Source organism: Anopheles nili, chromosome 3 (genome assembly GCF_943737925.1).
Source record: "Anopheles nili chromosome 3, idAnoNiliSN_F5_01, whole genome shotgun sequence".
Lineage (NCBI taxonomy): Eukaryota > Metazoa > Arthropoda > Insecta > Diptera > Culicidae > Anopheles > Anopheles nili.
In genome coordinates, this window is record NC_071292.1 from 33862920 (window position 1) to 33883630 (window position 20711).

General features: G+C 49.8%; 1 protein-coding gene across 1 annotated transcript in view; it reads left to right on the forward strand.

The window, feature by feature from the left end:
* The window catches only part of LOC128727229 (follicle-stimulating hormone receptor), a 52478-nt gene that overhangs the window by 29302 nt on the left and 2465 nt on the right, over positions 1-20711 (forward strand). Inside the window, exons 2-13 of the mRNA XM_053821116.1 lie at positions 13994-14065; positions 14725-14868; positions 14953-15096; positions 16258-16329; positions 16406-16477; positions 17086-17154; positions 18855-18992; positions 19066-19206; positions 19299-19364; positions 19733-19876; positions 20081-20152; positions 20253-20551. Coding sequence (XP_053677091.1) covers positions 13994-14065; positions 14725-14868; positions 14953-15096; positions 16258-16329; positions 16406-16477; positions 17086-17154; positions 18855-18992; positions 19066-19206; positions 19299-19364; positions 19733-19876; positions 20081-20152; positions 20253-20551 — 1433 coding nt within the window. The remainder of the gene's footprint in view (positions 1-13993; positions 14066-14724; positions 14869-14952; positions 15097-16257; positions 16330-16405; positions 16478-17085; positions 17155-18854; positions 18993-19065; positions 19207-19298; positions 19365-19732; positions 19877-20080; positions 20153-20252; positions 20552-20711) is intronic.

Sequence of the window (20711 nt, forward strand, 5' to 3'; positions counted from 1 at the left end):
TCGGCCCCGTGCGTAATTCGGCCTGATCGTTTAAGGCCTAATGGTTTGCAATTTTTCATTCCAATTTTGGAACTGCGAGCCGTTTTATTTGGCTCGTGATTTGATTGAGCTAGCTGACCGCCGGCCGGGCTTATTTGGTAAAGGAAAATCAACAAAACAGCCTAATGGCCATTGGGCAAATTGGCTTCAGATTTGATTAATCTCATTCGTTACAAACTAGGACCCGTTTCTTGAGGCTCGCACTGGCGAAATGAATAATATATGACGGTAAATGTGGTTACAAAGCACTCTCAAAGCGTCTTCTATACGGCTTTCACCGACCCAACCTGAACCAACACCCTGAATGTGTGTCAGACAACTTCATGGTACGATCAACAAGCACGATCAGTGTCTTCATTACTTCCCTCGAATGCATGTAAATCCGATTCCGTGTCGTCCCATCTCCCACAGCTGTGTCGTGTTTTGTTCGCTCGTCAACAAAAAATAAAACACACACCCATCCATCCGGCGACCCAAAACGGCAAAATGTGTCTCGTGTCCCTTTCGCTCATGCAACGCGCCCCTGCGGTCAGGCTCCCTGTGGTGCATGTCGATTGATTTTGCATTAGGGGTGAAAAATCACGTACACGCTTCCATTCGCCAGCTGCATCTGCAAAGACTGTCGGATCCCGGTTGTGGTGGTGCAGCTGGGTTGTGGTGTGGTGTCCTCCAAGGATCCACAAGCCAACGACGTTCGGCTGCCATATTCCTTCCCACGGATGGCACAATTGTTGCCGTTCTCGAGCTCGGGGAGATTGCTTGTATTTTACATACTGAAGCATGCAAAAAAAAAAGACACCATTGCAAGACGCATCCCAGGACCTCCGCACAACGGCGACGCCTGCATTACAATCGATGCACCAATGCAGCTGTGCGGATTCGAAAGTGGATCAATCGAGTCCCTATCTTCAAGACTACGGGTGCCAGAAGAAGTTGCTCACCCGGGTAGTTCTGGTGGTGCTGTTGGTGGAAAAACACGTGCTAAAAAGATTCACACGACATCGTTGACTCCCGATCGGGCGACGTGGTGGAAAATCGGTTTCCAAAACGAGATGCAAACCCGGACGCACCACCCGGGTCGGTGTGGTTTTGCATCGTTTGATTGAATGTGGAAATGCCGAATGAATAATGCAGCTCGTGGAGGTTGGTTTACTGCTTCTCGCCTTCCCTGTTGCTCCATTCAACGGTGGCGTTCTCGTTTAAACGCAAGAGAGGATCCGTTGAAAGAAGAAAAAAAAGCTAACGGAAAAATAGTGCGCGAAATAAATGCGGCCAGGCCCCAAGACAGCACCGGGTGCCAGTCTCGCCACCGCTCAAACGACCGCCACACAACGAGAAACCGTAAAAAAGGAATGAGAGAACGGGGAAAAAAAAATTGCGCGACATTATGAATTTTATGATCGTACTTAACCGTCATTTCGTCGCTCTTGGGCGAAAGGATCCCACGCAGCAAAATATTGCATGCAAAACCAGAACCCGGCAGGACGGGCCGTGGGCGAACGAGCGCGAACTGGTGCGATCCTTGATGCATAAAAGATGAATTCCTTCATTATTCCACCTCATCTAATCACGAATGGTGCTTCGATTTGATGTACTAATTATGCTAGCCCCATTCGGGGTGCTTAGTGCCGGGAGATGATGCGTAAGGAATTGGGGTCATTCTTCACGGCTTGCTCTGCTGGTTGGTTGATCGCGTTTTAACGATTGGCCGTTGAATTGACTGCTTAAATATTCCGCAATAATGCGCTCCCGTTCTGGTGCGCAAAGAAAAGCACCCCCATGGTTAGCATATTCGAGCACAACTGCACCATCGATCTTGGTGCATGATCGTGCAGTTTTTCGTCAGCCTCTCTCTTGGTGCTTAATAAAACACCCTTTGCTCAGATGGGTGGATGGAAACATATTTTTGTGCCCATTTGTGCCACCGAACTAGCGCCATGCACTAAATTGTGAATGATGACGCGTATGTGTACGCGAACGAGCACCCCTCAAGCGAACCAGGATCAGGGTTTCAGAGCGGGTGGTGCGAGTCCTCGCGGTAGTCCTCCACGACCGGGAAATGCGCGGAAGGAAGCGTTTTATTTCACTTTCTCAGCGCCAGCTTGTGGTGTTGCTGCTGCGTGGCGTTCGGCTGCGCGGGAGTAACATAACTTTTTATGATTTACGAGCCGCTATTTTTCACCTAACCCAAAACCCAACCCCTCCATTTTCTGCGTACCAACGCCGTGGCAGCGGCGTTGGCGCCTTTTGTCCGCCTTTTGCTCCAAATGTGCCGCCAAACGGAGACAGTGAGTATATTCCGCGCTGCACGCGGGCAAATGGTTTATTTTTATAGCGGCGGTTGACATTTATGGTCAATTAGTTTGGATTATAGTGATTTTCACGGTTTTACCATCTTCTGCCATTGGTACTGCTTTGGGGTAGGCGGCATTACCCTTTGAGTAGCGGTTTTTATGAAGTCACACCAAACGCCTGGAAGTTGAAATAGACGCCGGTAAGGACGACGTTTCTCTCTTTTTCTCTCTCCTGTGAGCTCGATTTTCCACCAAGCTCCGTCGCTCGGTGCGTGGCGGATAAAAGAGAACAGTTGCGAATTAATCATCGTCCAGCGGACTCGTGAAAAATGAACAAAAAAATGCATCCGGAAGGACATTTGATCTCAACCCGGGATAGTATCTCTTACTGCTCATTCTCGGCACGTCCGCACACACGGTCATCGTCCTGAGCGATGCACTTGCGACATAGGTCAGTGAAAAGTGCACATTTCCTGCGATTGTTTCTGCAGTTTCCTCACATACGTGCTATCCCTTTCCGAAGGGACACCACCCACCAGGACACCACAGTCACCGCACCGGGGCGATCGATTCGAAATGCATTTACAATTTGACTTCATTTTCTCGCCATTCGTTCGCTTTTCCCTGGGGAGGGCTGCAACCGTGCAACATGCAACCGTTATCCTGATTTCCAGGATGTCATCCTTTGCGCCCCATGAGCCACGGTGCACAAGGGGTTAAAGAACCGTTTAAAGGGCGGAAAAGGTACTTGCACTTTGGTGCGTCCGCGATTGACATCGACACCCACGGCAGGGGTGGGAATGATGATGGAATTATTATTATTATTATTATCGTACCATAAGCGAGCGAATGATTTTGGCGTGATTTTCACCTCCCATCGGGGGGGAAAGGTTGCTCGGCTTCGTTCCCATGGATGAGTTTTTGCCGTCTCACGTCACGGGTGCCCGCTTCCCGTGCTACCGTAACCGGTCATCGTGCGATTATGATCGTTCGCCGTACGCCAACGAACGTCGGTGATGTCGTCCATTTTGCAGCATGGAGCAGGTCCTACGACAACCATCACACCCAGAAGCCGGGTGAAATTGATCCAAATGCAACCGAACACTCCCGGAAGCTGGCGTCCCGCTTGGAGGGCCGGCCCCGTGACCTGATGTCCAGTGTTTTATGTAGCGTAAATTATGCTTTCCGCTTATTTGAACCTGAAACAATGGCCAACAGTGTGAGGAAAAAGGCCAGCACGTGTAGCTAGCTGACAGAACGTGTGTACGTGAGTGTGTGTGTGTGCCGGCACTCGGTGCACCATTCGATCCGCGTCTCGTCCTGGTGGTCCCGATCTCTACCATCCGAAGAGTAATGGATGGGACCTCCTGCTCAATGACAAGTGAAATTTGATCTAGTTTTGATATCGATTCCGGGCGCATTCGGTCGTTGAGTGCTCTCTTTGGCAACGACCGACCTGACCGAGGCTGCGTGGCTACGAAGAGTCACTCCGGATGGGTCCTTGTAGCAGTTTCCATCATAAATAAATGATAAATGTGCCGCAGGGGCTAGCGAAATCGCGAATGCGTCATGCTAGCGAAAGGCACCCGAGTTATGTTTTGGGAAACTTACCAACCAGCCGTCTGACGTTCCAATATTCATTCTCTGTCGTTTCCATAACTCACTGGCGTTGCGAGCATTGCTTTTGATGGAATTTCACTGCTAATGGCACATGTAAACGAATTCATTCACTCTATTCAAAGCACGCCACATCAAAACAAGAAGGAGGTGGTACAAAAACGACGCGAAATACATCCTTAAAGAAAATAAATTTAACAAATTCAGTGCAGTTATTTCACTCTTGCTGGAACGATTTCTACTCGCTTGCAGCTAACGTTAAACACCTGACGTAAGAGTTTCCATGGCTACTTGATGGAGGCATCTAGTCACGGTAGAACCACCAGCACTTTGGCAACGTGTTCCCATTTTAATGATTTGTTTACTACCGCTAGTAGAGCACTCAAGGATGCAGCCGTGTACGAAAAGGAAATGCATTCATGTTGCCGCCGGAGATAATTAAAATATATCAGATTGCCTGCTCGCAATGCCCAATTATTTCCGATGGCTCTTGGTAAGGCTTGTTGGGCCGCTTCAGAGTAGCAGCTATCCAGCTCGAGTGTCCTTCGAACCGAACAGATCCGAACTTGCCGGTCTCGTTTGCCAACGAGCGTTTGTAACGAGCAATGCTGCAGCTTTATGAAAGAATCTTATCAATGTCCTACTTTGCAGATCTCACAGGATCACACAGTATCCTCGCCACGATGGGGGAAAACCCGCTTTCTCTCGTTGCATTTGCAGCACTGTTTTATTTCACTGGAATCAGGCATTTCGTTTTAATTTGTTTCGACAAGAATACCGTCCTCTCGGACTGGTGGGGGGGAAACATTTTTCGGTCCCATTTTTTTTTGCTCCTTTTGTGACATCTCCATCCGAATGCACCGACGGTCCCGCAAACCGGTGCAAACATTTCCATGGTAATAGAATCTTTTCATCAACACCGCTCAAGCCGTCACACCACGACCCGCTCCCGGTCGTTGGTGTACCGGTTTTTATTGCAATCCCACCACTTGGCGGCTCCCGAAACTGGTGTGGCATTGAAACAAATAGCCTTTCGGTCTGGTGAGAAAATACGATTTGTTCATTCGCACCCGCACGGTTCGCGCGCTGCAACGGGCCCGGTTCCAAATCCTGTCCTTCAAATCCAAATTCGCCCCATTGGAAAAACCGGTCGCAATTTTTTTTTTGGTCCCTCACTTTCACTCTATCTCCTTCGTGCGATGTTGTTCTTTCACTTCCCAGAACTCGTCGTGGCGAGGATTCCGATGCCACACGGTACTTCATGCATGAAGCGAAAGTTTTTCTGCCCGTGCCCGTGCCGTCGGTGCGGAAAAGTTCTCGATTCCCGTCGCTCAGGCTTATCGGGCCGCGGAAGGTGCACCCTTCGAGTTCGAGTGGCGTGCAGATCATGAATAACATGCAGGACGCCACAAACACGGGGACGGGAGAAACGTGAGCACTACAGGATAAAACGATTAGGGCGCGTCGGGACTGCACGAGGCACACATCGTTTACGTAACACGTCCAGTTGATGGTGGCAGGGTGGGTTCGCCCTATTCTCCTCCTTCTAGGCTTTGGGAACACACGGAGCCAGTCTTCTTGGGTAACCACCATCGGAACCGCAATGCTTGCGCTGGAGGGAAAAAAATGGAGTGAAGGAAAAGTGAAAGTTAAAGCAACGGATTTGGGCGTCCTTTTATTCGTTTCTTTTCGAGCTACTGCAGCATGTCCAAGTGCAGGGACCGGGTTCGAGCTGACGAGCGGTCGGGGGAAATTGGCAAAAATTGGCCAGACAGCCGCACAGCACGAGGCACACCACGCCGGCGTTCCCAGCGGACTGCAGACATCATCAGACGGTTGCATCAACCGAATGCGAAAGCCGTAAAATGTACGTCCAATGCAACGAAGCGAAAGGAGAGCCCGATTTTGGTTAAGGAGAAGATGGCCCCACGATGACGCTTTGATGGATTTTCTTACAACCATCCGACATCGATCGAGTGCGATCGATGGAGGCGCCTGGTGGGCCGTATCGGGCAGCTTAAACCGGTCGATGTGCGCGATTTGCGTGCTGAGCAAAAATCCATAGCGCCACCTCACAATGATTGCAATTGCCCCCACATAATGGGCCCATTCCCGAATGTCTCACATGCCGTCCCAGTCCACACAGGATAATATTCCCCGTTCTCCATACATTTTTCTCCACAATGTGCGACACGCGCGCACTCCGGAATCGGGTCACCCTGTGTTTGAATTCCGAGCTGAAGACGTGGCGCAGCGAAGAAAAATGGGCGGCTTTCGCAGCGTCACGACGGGATGCTGACTATCGTCCTGCCCTGGGTAACAATTTGAGCCCGTGCCGTGGTGTCGTTGGCGGCATCGGCGTTTGCCCTAGATATGCCATTAACAATAGCATTTCATTGGAATGTCGTGCATTCTTAGATTCCGAATAAATTGCTTTTCCCTTTTGGCCGTGGCCATGCATCCGGGCACATCCCGGGGCCGTCATCATTCTTGTGCAAATTCACTGTGCGTTATCGATGCTCGCGCCACTTTAGCGCCATTGATTTTATCACTTGTGCCCCCTTTGGTACTGTTGCATTTCGATGCCATTACGCCCGGACTTCGGGCGATCCTTTTTCGCCGCCTGATCGTTATTTTCGTTTCTCCCGAAGGATTTTCGCGCAGGGTTTCTTGTAACCTCTTCGCTGCCACCGTACGGCTCAATGTTGCCGTTTTGGCGGCGATGCAGATTTCCGCAGGATAATGTTTAGCGAACACACTTGGCGTGCCGATCGATACCGATGGCGAGGCATGCAGGGAGCGGTCGTTTCGGTGGAACAATGGCATCAATGTCGTCCGCTTTGCGTTCTTCTTTTGCAGTTCTGCCAGTTTCTTACATCCGTTTCCCGGTCGTACACGGTACTTACAAGAGACATTCGTTTTCGTGTCATTATTTTTATGGCATGGTAGTCCGCTGTTCAGCGGTGGCACTAAACGAGGGGGAGTATGTAACAGGTGGAAAGGGCGGTAGTTACAGTACAGACCACCTAGAATGGTTATTGCTGCGCAAGCTGTAGTGCAGTTCTCGTGCAAATGCAGCAAAGTGGAGCTTTATACACTTCAAATGTGGCACACAGACGAGGCGATATCTGACCACAATTAGTTGGAGAGTTTCAGTTCTTCTATTGCCTTTCGTTACGCTATTGGATGAAGTGAATATTTTAGGCTTTATGATGATATTTTTTAATACAGTGTTATTAATGAAAATGTGTTAATTAAAATTCATTTAAAAAACGAATCGATACATCCCAACACGTTTATGTATAAAATGTGTTTCCGGGGAATTAAACTCTTGCTGAGAGGGCACGATAGCTTAACGCGATAGTTTCAGATTCAAATCTCGACTTTATCCTTCCTCGTTTATAGAATTGAGCATTCAGCTACGTGATTTCAAAATTTCAAGTGAAAGAAAGCTATAAAAAGAGAGGCCTTAATCGTACAACGCTTATCACACCATTTTAGAAGAAGAAATTCTAGTTGATTTCTCTTGCACGGTACATTATTTTTTTAATTTATCACATCCATGAAAAAAGTATAGGCATTGCATTTTTAAGCATATTCTATTTACCGTATTTTATCGAGTATAGTGCGCACCTATGTTTTACATCCAATTTTTGTGAAACCAGCTTATTTTTCAATATGCTATTTCCGAAATTACAGGTACTATTTTATAAGCATTTTAATTACGTGCGCACTATACTCGATAAAACACGGTAAATTGTCTGGCCATTTTAACGAAACCATCACAGCACGGTGCAACTTTTTGACGGCTCAATTTGCCACAACAATCCTGAATCTCATTTCAATTAACAAATGACTGCATGCATCATTGCGCGACGCTTTCCCACACGATCACGATCGGGTCCCGTACGTACGGGATGCAGTCCCGCGTTGAACCGAACTCTCCACTAGCTGATTGCAAATTCATTCGCCCGCATCGGTTGGCAAATTTTGCAAAACAATTTGCAAACAATCGTACATCGCACATCGCCAAAGTTTGGAGCATAATCCCAGCGCGACGACTGCAAGCCAGTCGAGTCGCTTCACCAAGGATAACGCCCGCCATCGTGTGCCACCGTTTGCCAGCAGTGAAGTTGAATTAGTAAACTTTCTCTATTATTTCTTCGCCTGCAACGCGGTGAGCAAACGCCAGTCCCGGAAGGTGGTGGGGAAAATCTTACAATAAAGTTCGCCACACGCGGTCACCCTTCCACGCTCGCACGTAGGCGACCGAGCAAATACTCAAGCGCTAAAATGCATAAGAACTCGCCGCCGTCGAGAGCCGTGTGGTGTTTGTGTGCCGTGCGCTAAAAACCCTTATCAATTTGCAGCAGTAAATCATTTTGCACGAGTTGATGCTTTTTTGACACACCGTTCGTTGCCAGCCCTGGTAAAGCATGGCCTGCTACTGCTGCTACTGCTGCTGGAGAACAAACCGCACAGCACGTGCGTTCGCCAACCGCACACTTGATGCATGCTGCGTCGCGCACAAACAATGCGCAAATTTGAAGCCGCCACTCCACTTGCGCTACGATGGAAGATTTATTCAAGATGATGCCACAGCCAGACAACGTCGATTTGTTCGATGCCCAGGCGCAGGCCTTCCCCGCGGGCGAAATGTTGCCGAAAGTTGCGCCACTACAGTTGTTCGACTGTGCATAAATGCATGCGAAGCGGTTTTCGGGTGGTTTCTGGCACACCCTGTGAAAGCTCCCGCACGTGTGTGGGAGAGATGGAAAGAACTTTTCTTTTTGTTCTGGAAACTCGATTCCCTTTCGTCGGTCTGGGTTGCGCAAAGTGGTGGGTTTAAAGTTGGGAAAACGGATGCTTCTTTTCGCAGGGTGCTCCATTTTTGTGGCATGCGTTCTTTCGCCTCAACCGAAAAAGGGCGCCCCAGTAACCTCAAGAACTAGCTCGCTGTGATGCGCCCTTTTTTGGTTTCGTTTCATAAACATGCGCATCGTTTCTCGGCTGAGGAAATGCCCTCAAAACGGGGCCTTCGTGAAATAAAAGGCAACTGTAAAGCGATAAGGTGCACCGAGATAAATAATGCATGAGCTACGGGAGAATGCCCACAGGAAGCCGCGCGATGTAAATCAATTTGAAGCGGCGCTTCTAAATGCAACACCGATCATGCTGTAAAAATGTACCCTCCCTTCGACGCTCGGGTGGTGCGGCAAATAAAACGCAAATTGATGGCGCGTCGTGACCCACAAATGTGCATCCGCCTTTGGGGGGAAGATGCCACCGCTGTTGCTGGTACTGGGGGCTGCCACTTTTGGTGCACTATTCTTCTGCATTTTTCATGAGCCGGAAGCCAAACAGTGGGCGTCCTTCGTTCGGTTAAGCTGGTGCTTCCCTCGCAAAACGGCAAACAATGGTGCTCGGTGCGACACGCGGCCCCACGGCACGGCTGCAGCGCTCAGTGATGCATGATTTATGGCGCTCAGTTTGACCGCTGCATCGTGTATAAATTAGCGTCTTATCGTGTTGGCGCGCTGGTGCTTTTGTCGTTTCTGGCACTGATTCGATGATAAACAACATTCTCCAAACAGCGATCTGCCCGCGAGTCCCGGCAGATCCGGAAGCGGTTGCGAGCTGGAAAGAAAATGGCAGAAACCACAAATCAGCAGTGTGGAGCGAAATTTAGTGAAAAAGTTTTTATTCGCTCGTTTTGAGAGAGAGAGAAAAAAAAACGAATCCCCCATCGCAAATTGTTTTTGCGCCTTCCGGTTTCCGTTGGTGGGATGTCATTTTTACATGCCACGCTTGCGTTGCGGTTTCACCGTTCGAATATCCTTCCCAGTAGTGCCACACGCAAGGACTTCAGCGTTCGCGTCCTTGCGAAAGCACCCCATCCCGGTTTCTGTCCTGTGCACAAAGTGGCATCCCTTCGACCGAATGTGCGTAAGAATATTAGAACTTTCCGGCGAAATCAAGCCAAGCCAACGCTGGAAGGAAAAGTTACGGCACAGATTAGAGCTTTTCCGGGACATCGGTCTTCCTGCTTTCCACCGGGACAACACGTGGGGTGTTCCTATGATAAATGATTGTTTTCGGTGGCGCTGGGAAATCGCTGGGTGTGGGAAAGGCTAGTGGGGCTAGTTTAGCAGCGATGCCCTTTTTTTCTGCGTTGTAATTTTCTTTTTTTCTCATCGCCCTCCTTTTTACTGATGGGTTGTTGTTGTCCGCGTAGGGGGATGGAGCATGTTTTTTTTTTCGCTCCCACGTCCTTGCCAAATCTATTTCAAATGTGTTCACCACGCCGTTCACGCTCGCACAAATGACGGAAAAGATTCCATCCGATCGGCCAGCCGGGAGGGGGAGTTGGAAACTGTTTCAGCTTATCACAAACGACATCCGCTTCCCGTTCATTTATTATAAGGGTGCAGGAATCTCATTTGGCTGTCATAAACATGCCCGTTTTGGGGCTAACTTATGGCCAGTTGGCGAACTGCTCGGTTTGGGTGCTTTTTAGCTCATTTTTCCACTCAAAGATTTCCCTTCGAAGCACCAGCGTGGGCTGCGAGGCCTTATCTACGCAGTCTCAACTTACTTCGGCCGACGACTTGGACATTCGCGTTCATCTGCTCGTAGATTCGTGGGCGCAAGTTATTGCTGCAAATTTTCAGGAATCCGTTTGCGCGTGTTGACGAAAAAATTGACCGGAAGCCCAAACTAAAAGTGATTCTATTCCACGCACACACACACTCACAGACACACACCGTTAATTTATTACACACCGTGGCAGATATGACGGGGCCATGCTCGGACAAAAAGATAAACCCACGAATGACCTAGATCAGAGGTGACGTAACGCGTCAGGTTCATTTATCTTGTCCCTTGCATGTTTTTTTTCTTCTCTCCCTTGGCACGGAAAGTGACGATGAGTAATGCCATTAGAGTTCTGTTTTGTTGTGGTAAAATTTTCACTACTTACAATTCCAAACATCTGTTCTTCTGCACTGGGTGTTGAACAACCGCTTGAAATCATTGCCGCAATTGACATAATTTACAGCTTATTGGGAGTTCTAGTTTTCTGCTTGCCGAAGCTGATAAAACTCCGGACAGGTCAAAGGCATGCCTCCTAAAACGAAAGTAGCCCCATCTAGTGACCCTCCGGAGAACCCAAAAGGGCACCAGGGTGTTGTGCTGCTAGAAAACAGTCCTCGGTCTAGCCGGAAAAGCCCCCTTTATCCCTTTTAGGCCACCCACCTCAACCGTACGGGCTTGTCAGGAGAACCTTTGCCCCCGTGGCGCTCACATAACATGACACCTTCCCGAAGGGCCCTCCGATCGCACCGACAACCCATATCGCTGCCGTCATCGTCGTCAGCATCATTCGGTGACAAACAATCGGGTTGCGATGATTTACTGCGTGCCACGCCGGGCGGTATAGAATTTTAATCTCTTCAGCTTCCACCACCGAAACGTCCTGTACCTGCGTCACGTGTGCATCCATTCGATGTGGCCCGTTTTGGGTTGGAAAAATCCGTCACAAAAGCGGCACGGTTCCTGGGTTCCTGAGGGTGGTCGCAAATTGACGCCTGCTGGTAGTTTTCCGCGTCTCGTCGTGGTGTGTTATGCTTTTTTTCTCTCTCGCTCTCTCTCTCTTCTATTCGACTGATGTTCCCCATCCCAATGCGAGAACAAGATCGTTAAAAGGTGCCGGCGTCAATGGGACGATCCTGGCTGCCTGCGGGTCCCTCGGCGCCTCCCTCACAGGCCCATAGGCCCTTTCTCCCCGAGGGCCGTTTTTCTTTGGGCTTTGCCAGCCAGATAAGAGACGACGCTTCGCCCTTGGAAACGGTCTCCCTGACACGTCGGGATGATAAATTGGTTTCGGGTACCGACCGGCCGCCAAAGCTGAAGTTGTTATGTTGCGTTATCCTCCTCCGTTCCGTTCCGTTCTCCTGTTGGGCCGACTCCATCGTGCGTGTTTGCTTGGAGCTTTCTCTTGTGGGAAGCTCGCTTTTTTGTGTGCCGGTTCCCGTTCCACCGAATCAATTTCCTTTTTAAACGCCACCCAACCAACATCGCAACGGCGTCCGGTTCAGCGGACAAAATAAAATGTTTGGCGTGATAACGTTCCCCCTGCCATTCTGTTTCTCTCCGAGGGGTGATGCTTTTGGACATCACGGGAAAGCCGTTGGGAGGCGTTTTTCGTGCACCATTAACCTTCATGTGCGCACACGCCTTCCTGGGCTCGGGGTCAAGGGCCAAGTGTATCAAATTAGTGCCAGCGGTCGTGCTACGCCCTCACTCCTTTATCTGGCGCCTGTTCATACACTAGCGAAGGTCTCGTCTTCTATGATCACCTGACCAGCGTTCAGAAACATACGGACTCCGTGCCGGAAAGGTTTTGGGTAGGATTTTTCTAGCTGCTTCAGCACCCGAAACCCTGCCACGAAAACGAATCCCCGCCTGATGATGGATTTATTTTTATGGACACCGTGGGAGGCCAGAGCGTGGTACAAAATCGCGATACCGCCGGCAAACGACCGACATAATGGGATCCGGACGGAGCGAACCGATCTATCTGATCCACTCCTCCCCCCTAGGGTCAACTTTCTACGGCACATCCTTTAGAGCCGGGTCGCCTTTGTGGCCATTTTACTTTTTTTTTCCCTTCTCACGGAACCGTGGGTTTGATGAGTTCCAATGTGGGGAGCGTGAAGCAAAAAAAACAATCCTCCAATTCCTAAGCAAACGCTTTGTGCGAGCTTCTCTAGTCGACTTGTTGCAAACTAGGACCTTTTTTATCGGCATTCCATCTCTCGTTTTTTTTCCATCCGCTTCATCCCACGCTCAAGGTTGTAAATGTCACAGCAGGGGGTTGGAAAACTCGTCCATCTGAGGGTGGGGGAAAACACAAATTTTAATAGTAAAACTGATGAATCAGGACCAATGTTGCCTACGTCATGCTCGAAAACTTTTCCTATTCCTTTTTTGCTGCGTGCTCCAAACTACACTAAATCTGTGTTGAATGCTTGATACCAAAAATAAAAAAAACCCTCCCGGTGGAACTAGCGGGCTGTTCAACATGAACGGAACCCGCCAGTAATCCGCCGCTCGCCGACCGCAGTAAGCTTGGCGAGGAAGCTAGCAAAAGATGGGATTTTCCACCAGGATTCACTTATGACCGCTGTACCATTGTAGTCTGTGGCCATGCGGAAGCATCCGGTGGCTTCGATAGCAACAGCAGCACACCATAAGCCAGCAAATGCCACAGTTTCGAAGAGTTTATTGCATTATCCGCGTCCCTGTTTGCAGCGGCATTCACCCCGGTCGCGAGCAGGAAGCGCAGGAAAACGGCTATATTTTCGATGTTTTATTGTAAACGATTCACCGTGCTGTGTTTTCGGTAAACAAGGTCAACAAGACTCGCCACGGCCGAATCCGGAAGATCCGGTGGCACTCGAACGAAGCGTTTCATTGCTCAAATTTGAAGTGTCCTTTGGAGAGAGAGCGAGAGGAATAGAAAAAAAGAACACGAAAAAGATGAAAAACTAGGCCAAACCTATTACCATCGCGTGCCGCCACCATTTGTCTTACGGTAATTATGGTTCGGTCGGTGTATTTCAAGCCTCTTTTAATCGAGAAAGCGCACCCTAGGACTGGGCGGTAGGACGAATTTCCCTCGAAAGTGGCGGTCCATAAATTAACCACCGCTAATAGTTGTAGTTCCGGCCTGTCACGGCTGTCGCAACCAAAGTACCGGGGTACCGGCTACGGAAGCGACCGGATCCATTTTGGGGATGAAAAAAGGGGGAAAAAAACAAACTAAAGTGGCACTTCGAAGCAACATTAGGCCGGCTCCTAAGCAAACCGACGCGCGATCTAAAGGCAATTAATTCACGTGACCCGACTCGTGGTGCCTTTCGCGGAAAATGTGGGGTCCTTCAATGAGGAAACGCCCGTTACAGTACTAATAATATAGCTAATGAATTTTCTCCGCCAGTTTCTTCTAATGGAATGCTTCAATGTCTCACTTTCGTCCACAGAGATCTAAGCAACAACAACATAACCAACCTACCAAATAAGTCATTCGACATGCTGCCAAATCTGGAGGAACTGTAAGTATGACACAGCGGCACACCGAGCGGTAATTAATGTTCCTCTCACCTCGCACCGGGTGCAGGACTACTTCCGCACTCTCGGCAAACGAAATGTCGAAGGATGGCGAGTTTTCCAGCGCTAGGACGAAAGTTTATCGCTTGCAATTCGATAGGGTCGAGCGGGGGTGCGAAAGTAATTAAATCGATAGCGAAGGAGGATGGTCAGGTCAGGGTTCATCATCGTCGGAACGGAAGAAACGAACCTTTAGAGTGTAGCAGCAGGAATGCTGGCCTTCCAATGCCTGGTGCTCGGATGCGTCAGAGCAAATATTTTGTAATTAAAAAGTTTATTTTCCCACCCTACTTTGAGAACGTCACTGTCCCCGGTCAGGCCATTCAGCTGTTTTATTAGTTCAACTCTTTGAAAGGTTTCGAACTGGTATATGGCGATAGGAACCGGGCTCACGTTACCACTCCAATGGCACTAGCCCGGCCAGGATTCATTTCTTCCGGCAGATAGTTCTCTTTGAAAACGTGCATTAAAAAGTTTAGTTTAGTTCGGAAAGTACGTTAACGCACCCTGTCGGCCTCTCGCCGGTACAACCGGTGTATCGGTTTACAGACCGGGGGTCGACATTACGGTGCAATTAAACCCACGCTTTTATTTCCTTCGGCAGCGTCCTCTCCCACAACAAGCTGGAGCACGTCAACAGCGAGTCGTTCTTCGGCCTGTCGAGCCTGAAGAAGATCGCGCTGCAAAACTGCGGCCTGACGCGCGTACCGGCGGAAGCACTACGACGCATCCGGACGGTAATCTCGCTGTAAGTTAGACCATACCAGCCCGGATCTCGTTCCACCAAACAGCCAAACGCTAAACACTCGCCCTTCGGGTTGATTTATTGCAGCTACCTAGACAACAACCTAATCGCCGACATGGAGAACGTTACCTTCCGGGGGTTCCACTTCCTGAAGAGCCTGAGACTGGAAGGCAATCTGCTGCAGCGGGTTCCGACGGACGCGCTGATCGGACTGAGATCATTAGAAGCTTTGTAAGTATGCTTCGGGCGGGAGCTCGCATTCAGGAGCTAGGAAACCGCGGGCTTTGATTTACCGCATCACTGCCAGCCCACGGGCTGGCTTTACGGGTGTCTGAAAGGCGTTTCCGTGAGGTGAACCTTTTTGAGTTCGCTCGGATCATACAACTCGAGGCCAATTGAGTGGTACTAAGTGGCTGGAATGAAGGAAGACGTGCATCTTTGGTTTATGCCCGCGTGCAGGAAGTTGTTTAAAAGCTAACGCATCTTATATTTTCGACATACTTAACTTAATTTGCGCCACGTTGACAGAGGTGTGATGAGGTTTTCCCAAGCTGCTGCTAGGAGGCAGCCATTAGACAATTCCCAAATTCGAACATAATCTCCCATCTCCTCAAGAAGGGAATAACGACGTAGGTAGAGGACCTAAAAAACAACAATTTAACTTGAAAATCAGTATCATTTCATTTTTGTCACCTACCCTCGTCAACTGAATCGAATTGCCAAAGTTTTCGCTCTGGTTGAAAACAAAAAAAGAAACCATTCCATCTTTGCACCAAAATTTGACCGCCTACGACGACAAAAAAAAACAGACAACCCAGAAATCAATCGATGTGACACACACACACGTAGTCCCTTGGTCCGATTTCCGGCGAGTGGCACATTTTGACATGAATACCCCGTCATCCGTGCGCCGATCGTTGGTTGTCACGTACCACAAACGAGGGGAAAAAAACCTCGTCAATCGGAACCGCGGACTTGCCAACAACTGCAAGATGCAACGCTAAAGTTTGGAGCGCTGCCAGCATCCCAAAAATCGACCGCGCCCTTTCTTTTGTCCTTCCGGGCTGCCGGAAGCCGGTCCACGGCTGAATGATGCACGGCACGGTTTGACCGCGATCGGGCCATGACATTATTTCATGCGACAAGTCGAGTCAAAATGTGTCACGATGTGTTGTTTCGACGCGGGCACCTCGCTTCTACGAGAAGCGCAATCAGCCTGAAAGCTGGCGACATTCCGGTTGCCTGCCATTCGGATGGCGTAGTCAGGCCAAAGGCAAAGGACTCTAAAATGAAGCTGACTCGAAGACTTATGGCAGACGGCCAGTGGAAGTGACTGAGAGCACCACCACGCTGCACTTCATTTCACACCCAATCCGTCTCGTTTCGTTGCAGAAATCTAGGAAATAACTTACTTACAATAATCAGCGAAAGAGATTTTCCAGTTTTGGATAGTTTATACATGTTGTAAGTACTGGCGATGCCGTTCCCCAATCCGACCGCATGCGACTCGCTAACTCGCTGGCGCCATTTCTATTTTCAGAATATTAAGAAGAAATCAAATAAGTGAAATTACTTCCGGTGCTTTAACGAACCTAACACGACTCAAAGTTTTGTAAGTACTCATCGTGCAAAACGATCACCACGCCTTCATCATCCCGCCACCCGAAGCGTCCCAAAACCGTAAGCTACCTTTTTCCCTCAGGAGAAAGCGCACCAAAAAAAAAAAGAACGAAACCAAAAGAACCAGTGGGAGGATGAAAAAAAAACTATTCGATCCCTTTCGAAACTTTCCTACACCCCCTTGTTCAACCTCGAGGATGGATAAATTCCACACGCAAATAAATCCTCCCGCACTGGAGCGCTTTCTCCCGGACCACCAGCACCACGTTCGGGTTCGGTGGAGCGCGAAAACGCATTCAAATGTCGGCCCATCCTGAAACAATTCACCTCGACCCGATGGGGAAAAACCCCGGGAAGGGAAAAGTTTGCCGAATTTATTTGCATAAAATCTCGCTCTCCTCTTTCGCCCGGAATCGGTCGCTCGATTGGTGGTTGCGTTTTTCAGACGATTAAAACTTCGCTATCCTGGAGGCGGCTTTCTTCCGGCATCGCAGCAAAACACAGCTCGGAAAGGGGTGGCGGGATGTGCGTGAAGGGGTGACACCGTTGCGGAAGGAACATTCTAAACGAGTGCACTTTTCCACATTTGTCCCATTGCAGAGATGTAGATGATAATAGCTTAAGCTCCGTGCCTGTTGGCCTCGAGAACCTAATGATGCTGCAGGAAATGTAAGTACAAGCGAATCGCAACGGGGGAGTGCCCCGGGATGGGTGGCCCCGGCCGGGTTGGGAGTGTCGAGAGAAGTTATGCCACTTGGCTGTCGGAGGTCATAACGCCCCTGTGGATGGAGGACCGACTCGATGGGTAACTTTTTGCCCTTCTGACCTCAAAGCGTATTATAATCGGTTTCGGTAACAACCCCGCTGGCTGGCTGGTGTGGCCAGAAAAACGAGCTGTTGGCGTGCTTCCGAGGAAAACTCGAGGCCAGCACTAAACCAGCACGCTACGTAAATCCTGCATCATCCTGCACTCGGTTCTCGACCGAGATTTCCGCCTCTCGAATGCATGCGTTTGCGAACCGAACCCAAAAGCATCCGCATTGTTTACAACCCAAACGGGAAAGCCTGGAATGCCGGGAAAAACGAACCTAAAATGAGATTGGAAAAGCTCGCCGCACTGGCAAACACAGCCCGACGATTTGCCAGCAGTTTATTCTGCCGTTTCGCATTATCTCATCACTCAATTCGCCGGACCCCGGAACGTACTGTTACACCGCAATTAGTGGGCCACGGAGAGAAGGCAATTTTCCACCTCCATCTGCCTCGCCTGTATGTTCCATTCGCCGATGGGTTTGAAATCCAGCCAGCCACACCGTTGTTGGGCCAATTATCCTTTTCTCTCTCTCTCTTCATGCGCCATGCCACCGTCCGACGTTTTTTAACTAATTGGATTTACCTTCCCCATTAGCCACGTTCGCTTTATATGTCCTTTTGTCGGTGGGTGGACGCAAATCTTAACATCCTCCATCGGCAGATCCTTCCGAAGCACTGTCCAAGGAATCCAGAGCGCGGTCCGAGCCTTTCCATTGCTTTTTGTATTGCCTCTTTAATACATCTGCCCTCCCAAGGCCAAGCCAAGACCAAGGGTTCCCGTCTGTCTATCAGCGGAAGATTTTTCAACACGGTCCTTCGCGCCTTTGCCGACCTCCCGGTGGGCGACCCATTGCCGGGTCATGCCCGGAAGCGTGCAACAGCAGAAAACGGCAGAGGTCACCGCGATAGTGGGATAGTGGCCGGTGTGCCCGTGGGGGCGTTTCGCTTCCGCTCATTCATTATTCATAAGCCTTTCAACGTTGCTGCTGCAAGATTTACGTCGTATTCTATTAGCGGCCGTTGGCGTTGCTGCGTCAGCATCATCGCCGGCGGGTGTCCGATCGCTGCCAGCTAGCTTCTGCCAGTTGTCATGAAGATCTGTTGCGATGGCCACCGTGGCCATCCGGGCCATTCGTTCCCGGACAATAGCGCCCGCATGATGATGATGAGCCGTGGGTGGGGTGGCGCAATAATATCTGCAGATGTTGAAGAACGCTTCCAGGCGCTTCTTTCATTTCCGGTCAAATTCCCGTCAATTTGAAAGTTTATTTAATAAGCAGCGAATCTCTCCAAAATCCCGTGCTATGCATCCACGGGAAGCCACGGGAACAGATAGAAATGTCAAATTACTCAGGCTTATGCCGGCTTTACAGTCCAATAATTGAATTTTGACCACTCCTCCATAATGAAGTAGGTATGTCGGATCTCCGTTGGAAGGCAATCCTTCCGTTAGTGCGGTTTTCAGTTTTTGCTAGATTCAGCTAGACAATCACAGCTTCTTCTCGCTACTCGTTATACCAACACTGGCATCGATTCTGCTGTTTCTCTGATTTCAGCTCGGCTTCCGGCAATCGCATCCGGTGGATATCGAAGGGCGATTTCCCCAAAAATCTAGTCTCGCTGGATCTGAAATCCAACCCCCTGGTCGGGATCAAACCCGGCGCTCTGCAGAACATGCCACGGCTCCGAAAGCTGTAAGTACCACCGGCCGAATAGGCGTCCCGGTTTGCTGAGGTTCAATAAGCGCCTCTTCCTTCTCACCGGCAGCATTCTTTCCGACGTACGCGGCCTCAATGAACTACCTCCACTGGACGGATGCACTTCGCTCGAGGTGCTGCGGCTGGATCGGGCTAACTTGTCCAAAATACCTGATCATATTTGTAAGACTTCACCCCGCTTGAGAAGCTTGTGAGTAGCCCACGGCCAAGGACGGATTGCGCCAGCTCATTCATCTTGCAATTTACTCCTCCTTCGCGTTCTCTCTCTCTCTCTCCTCGCAGGGATTTGAAATCCAATATATTGTTAAGCATTCCAAATGTAACAAACTGTCGTGATTTAAGATTGCTGTAAGTATGCTTCATCTGCACTCGCCGAATATTGAGGAGCGAAACGCTAGAAAATTGCATTTCTCTTTATTATCTCCTTGTCCCGGGGCGTGACGTCGTGACCGTGCGGGTTGCTGGTCCTCGTGCTCGCCTCACTTCCTGGGTTCCATTTTTCCATCTCCTGCGGATGTTCCGGTCGGCGCCACACTCACTGGCTCTCGGTTGGATTGGGTTCCCGTGCGCCTCCGTGCGCTTCTTCCGGTGCATCAACGACGCGGGGTTCCGTTTTATCATGCTCTCAACTGGATCAACGTTGGGCAAATAAACCCCGCGTATCCCTTCGACGGCAACCACCCACCCATCCATTGAGGGGGGCATCGCATCCGCAGGGATTTAGCCAGCAACAGGATAAGCTCGCTGCACGGTGCTCCGTTCTCTAGTCTCAGCCAGCTGCACGATCTGCTGCTTTCGAACAATGAAATCGAATCTATTCCGCACGATGCATTCATCGGACTGGCCCGTCTGCAAGTGCTGTAAGTATGCCGCGCGGCGTTCGCTCGCTCGAGGACACGATGGCGAATAAATCATCGGTGAAATGAAATTCAATTGCATTTATCACATTGCACGGTGTTTGTGTGTGTGTGCCGGTTTTCTTGCCCATTATGTGCCCTCTTTTTCACCTCTTTTCCGATTCCTTGACCCACCGCCAACACGGCTGTGCTGGACAACCGATGCAGAGACATGGAATCGAACCGGGTTTTCTTCATCCACGCGGACGCGTTTCGACCGCTGAAAAAGCTGGAAGACCTGTAAGTGCAAACACACCCTTTGAAAACACCCATGACTGCGTGCGGACAGAATGAACACGAACCTTTCACTCGCTCACTCTCTCTCTCTGCTTCATGGCAGGAACCTCGGCAACAACCTATTTCCTCAGCTTCCGACGGTCGGGTTGGAGCGGTTGCTGCACCTGAAGACGTTCAACAATCCGCACCTGCGCGAGTTTCCACCGCCCGAAGCGTTCCCTCGCATTCAGACGCTCGTCCTCTCGTACGCCTACCACTGCTGTTCCTTTCTGCCGCTCACCACGGCCATACCGAAAGTTCCTAACACCTTCAACATCCGCGAAAACGTCCTTTTTCCGACCGACAACGAGTTCGACATGAGCCTGTGGAACAACAGCTACAACGATATCTGGCCGCAGTTGCGTGAGTATCAATGGCCGGGTTGTCTGTCCTCGAATTGAACCACAATTACTGTCTTTGGGGACGCAGTTCTTAACACTTGCAATCCGAATCGGATGCTATTCTGACTGTCTGCGGTCAGTGTCTGATCATCCTGATCAGTTGATGTTGATCTATTTCTTTT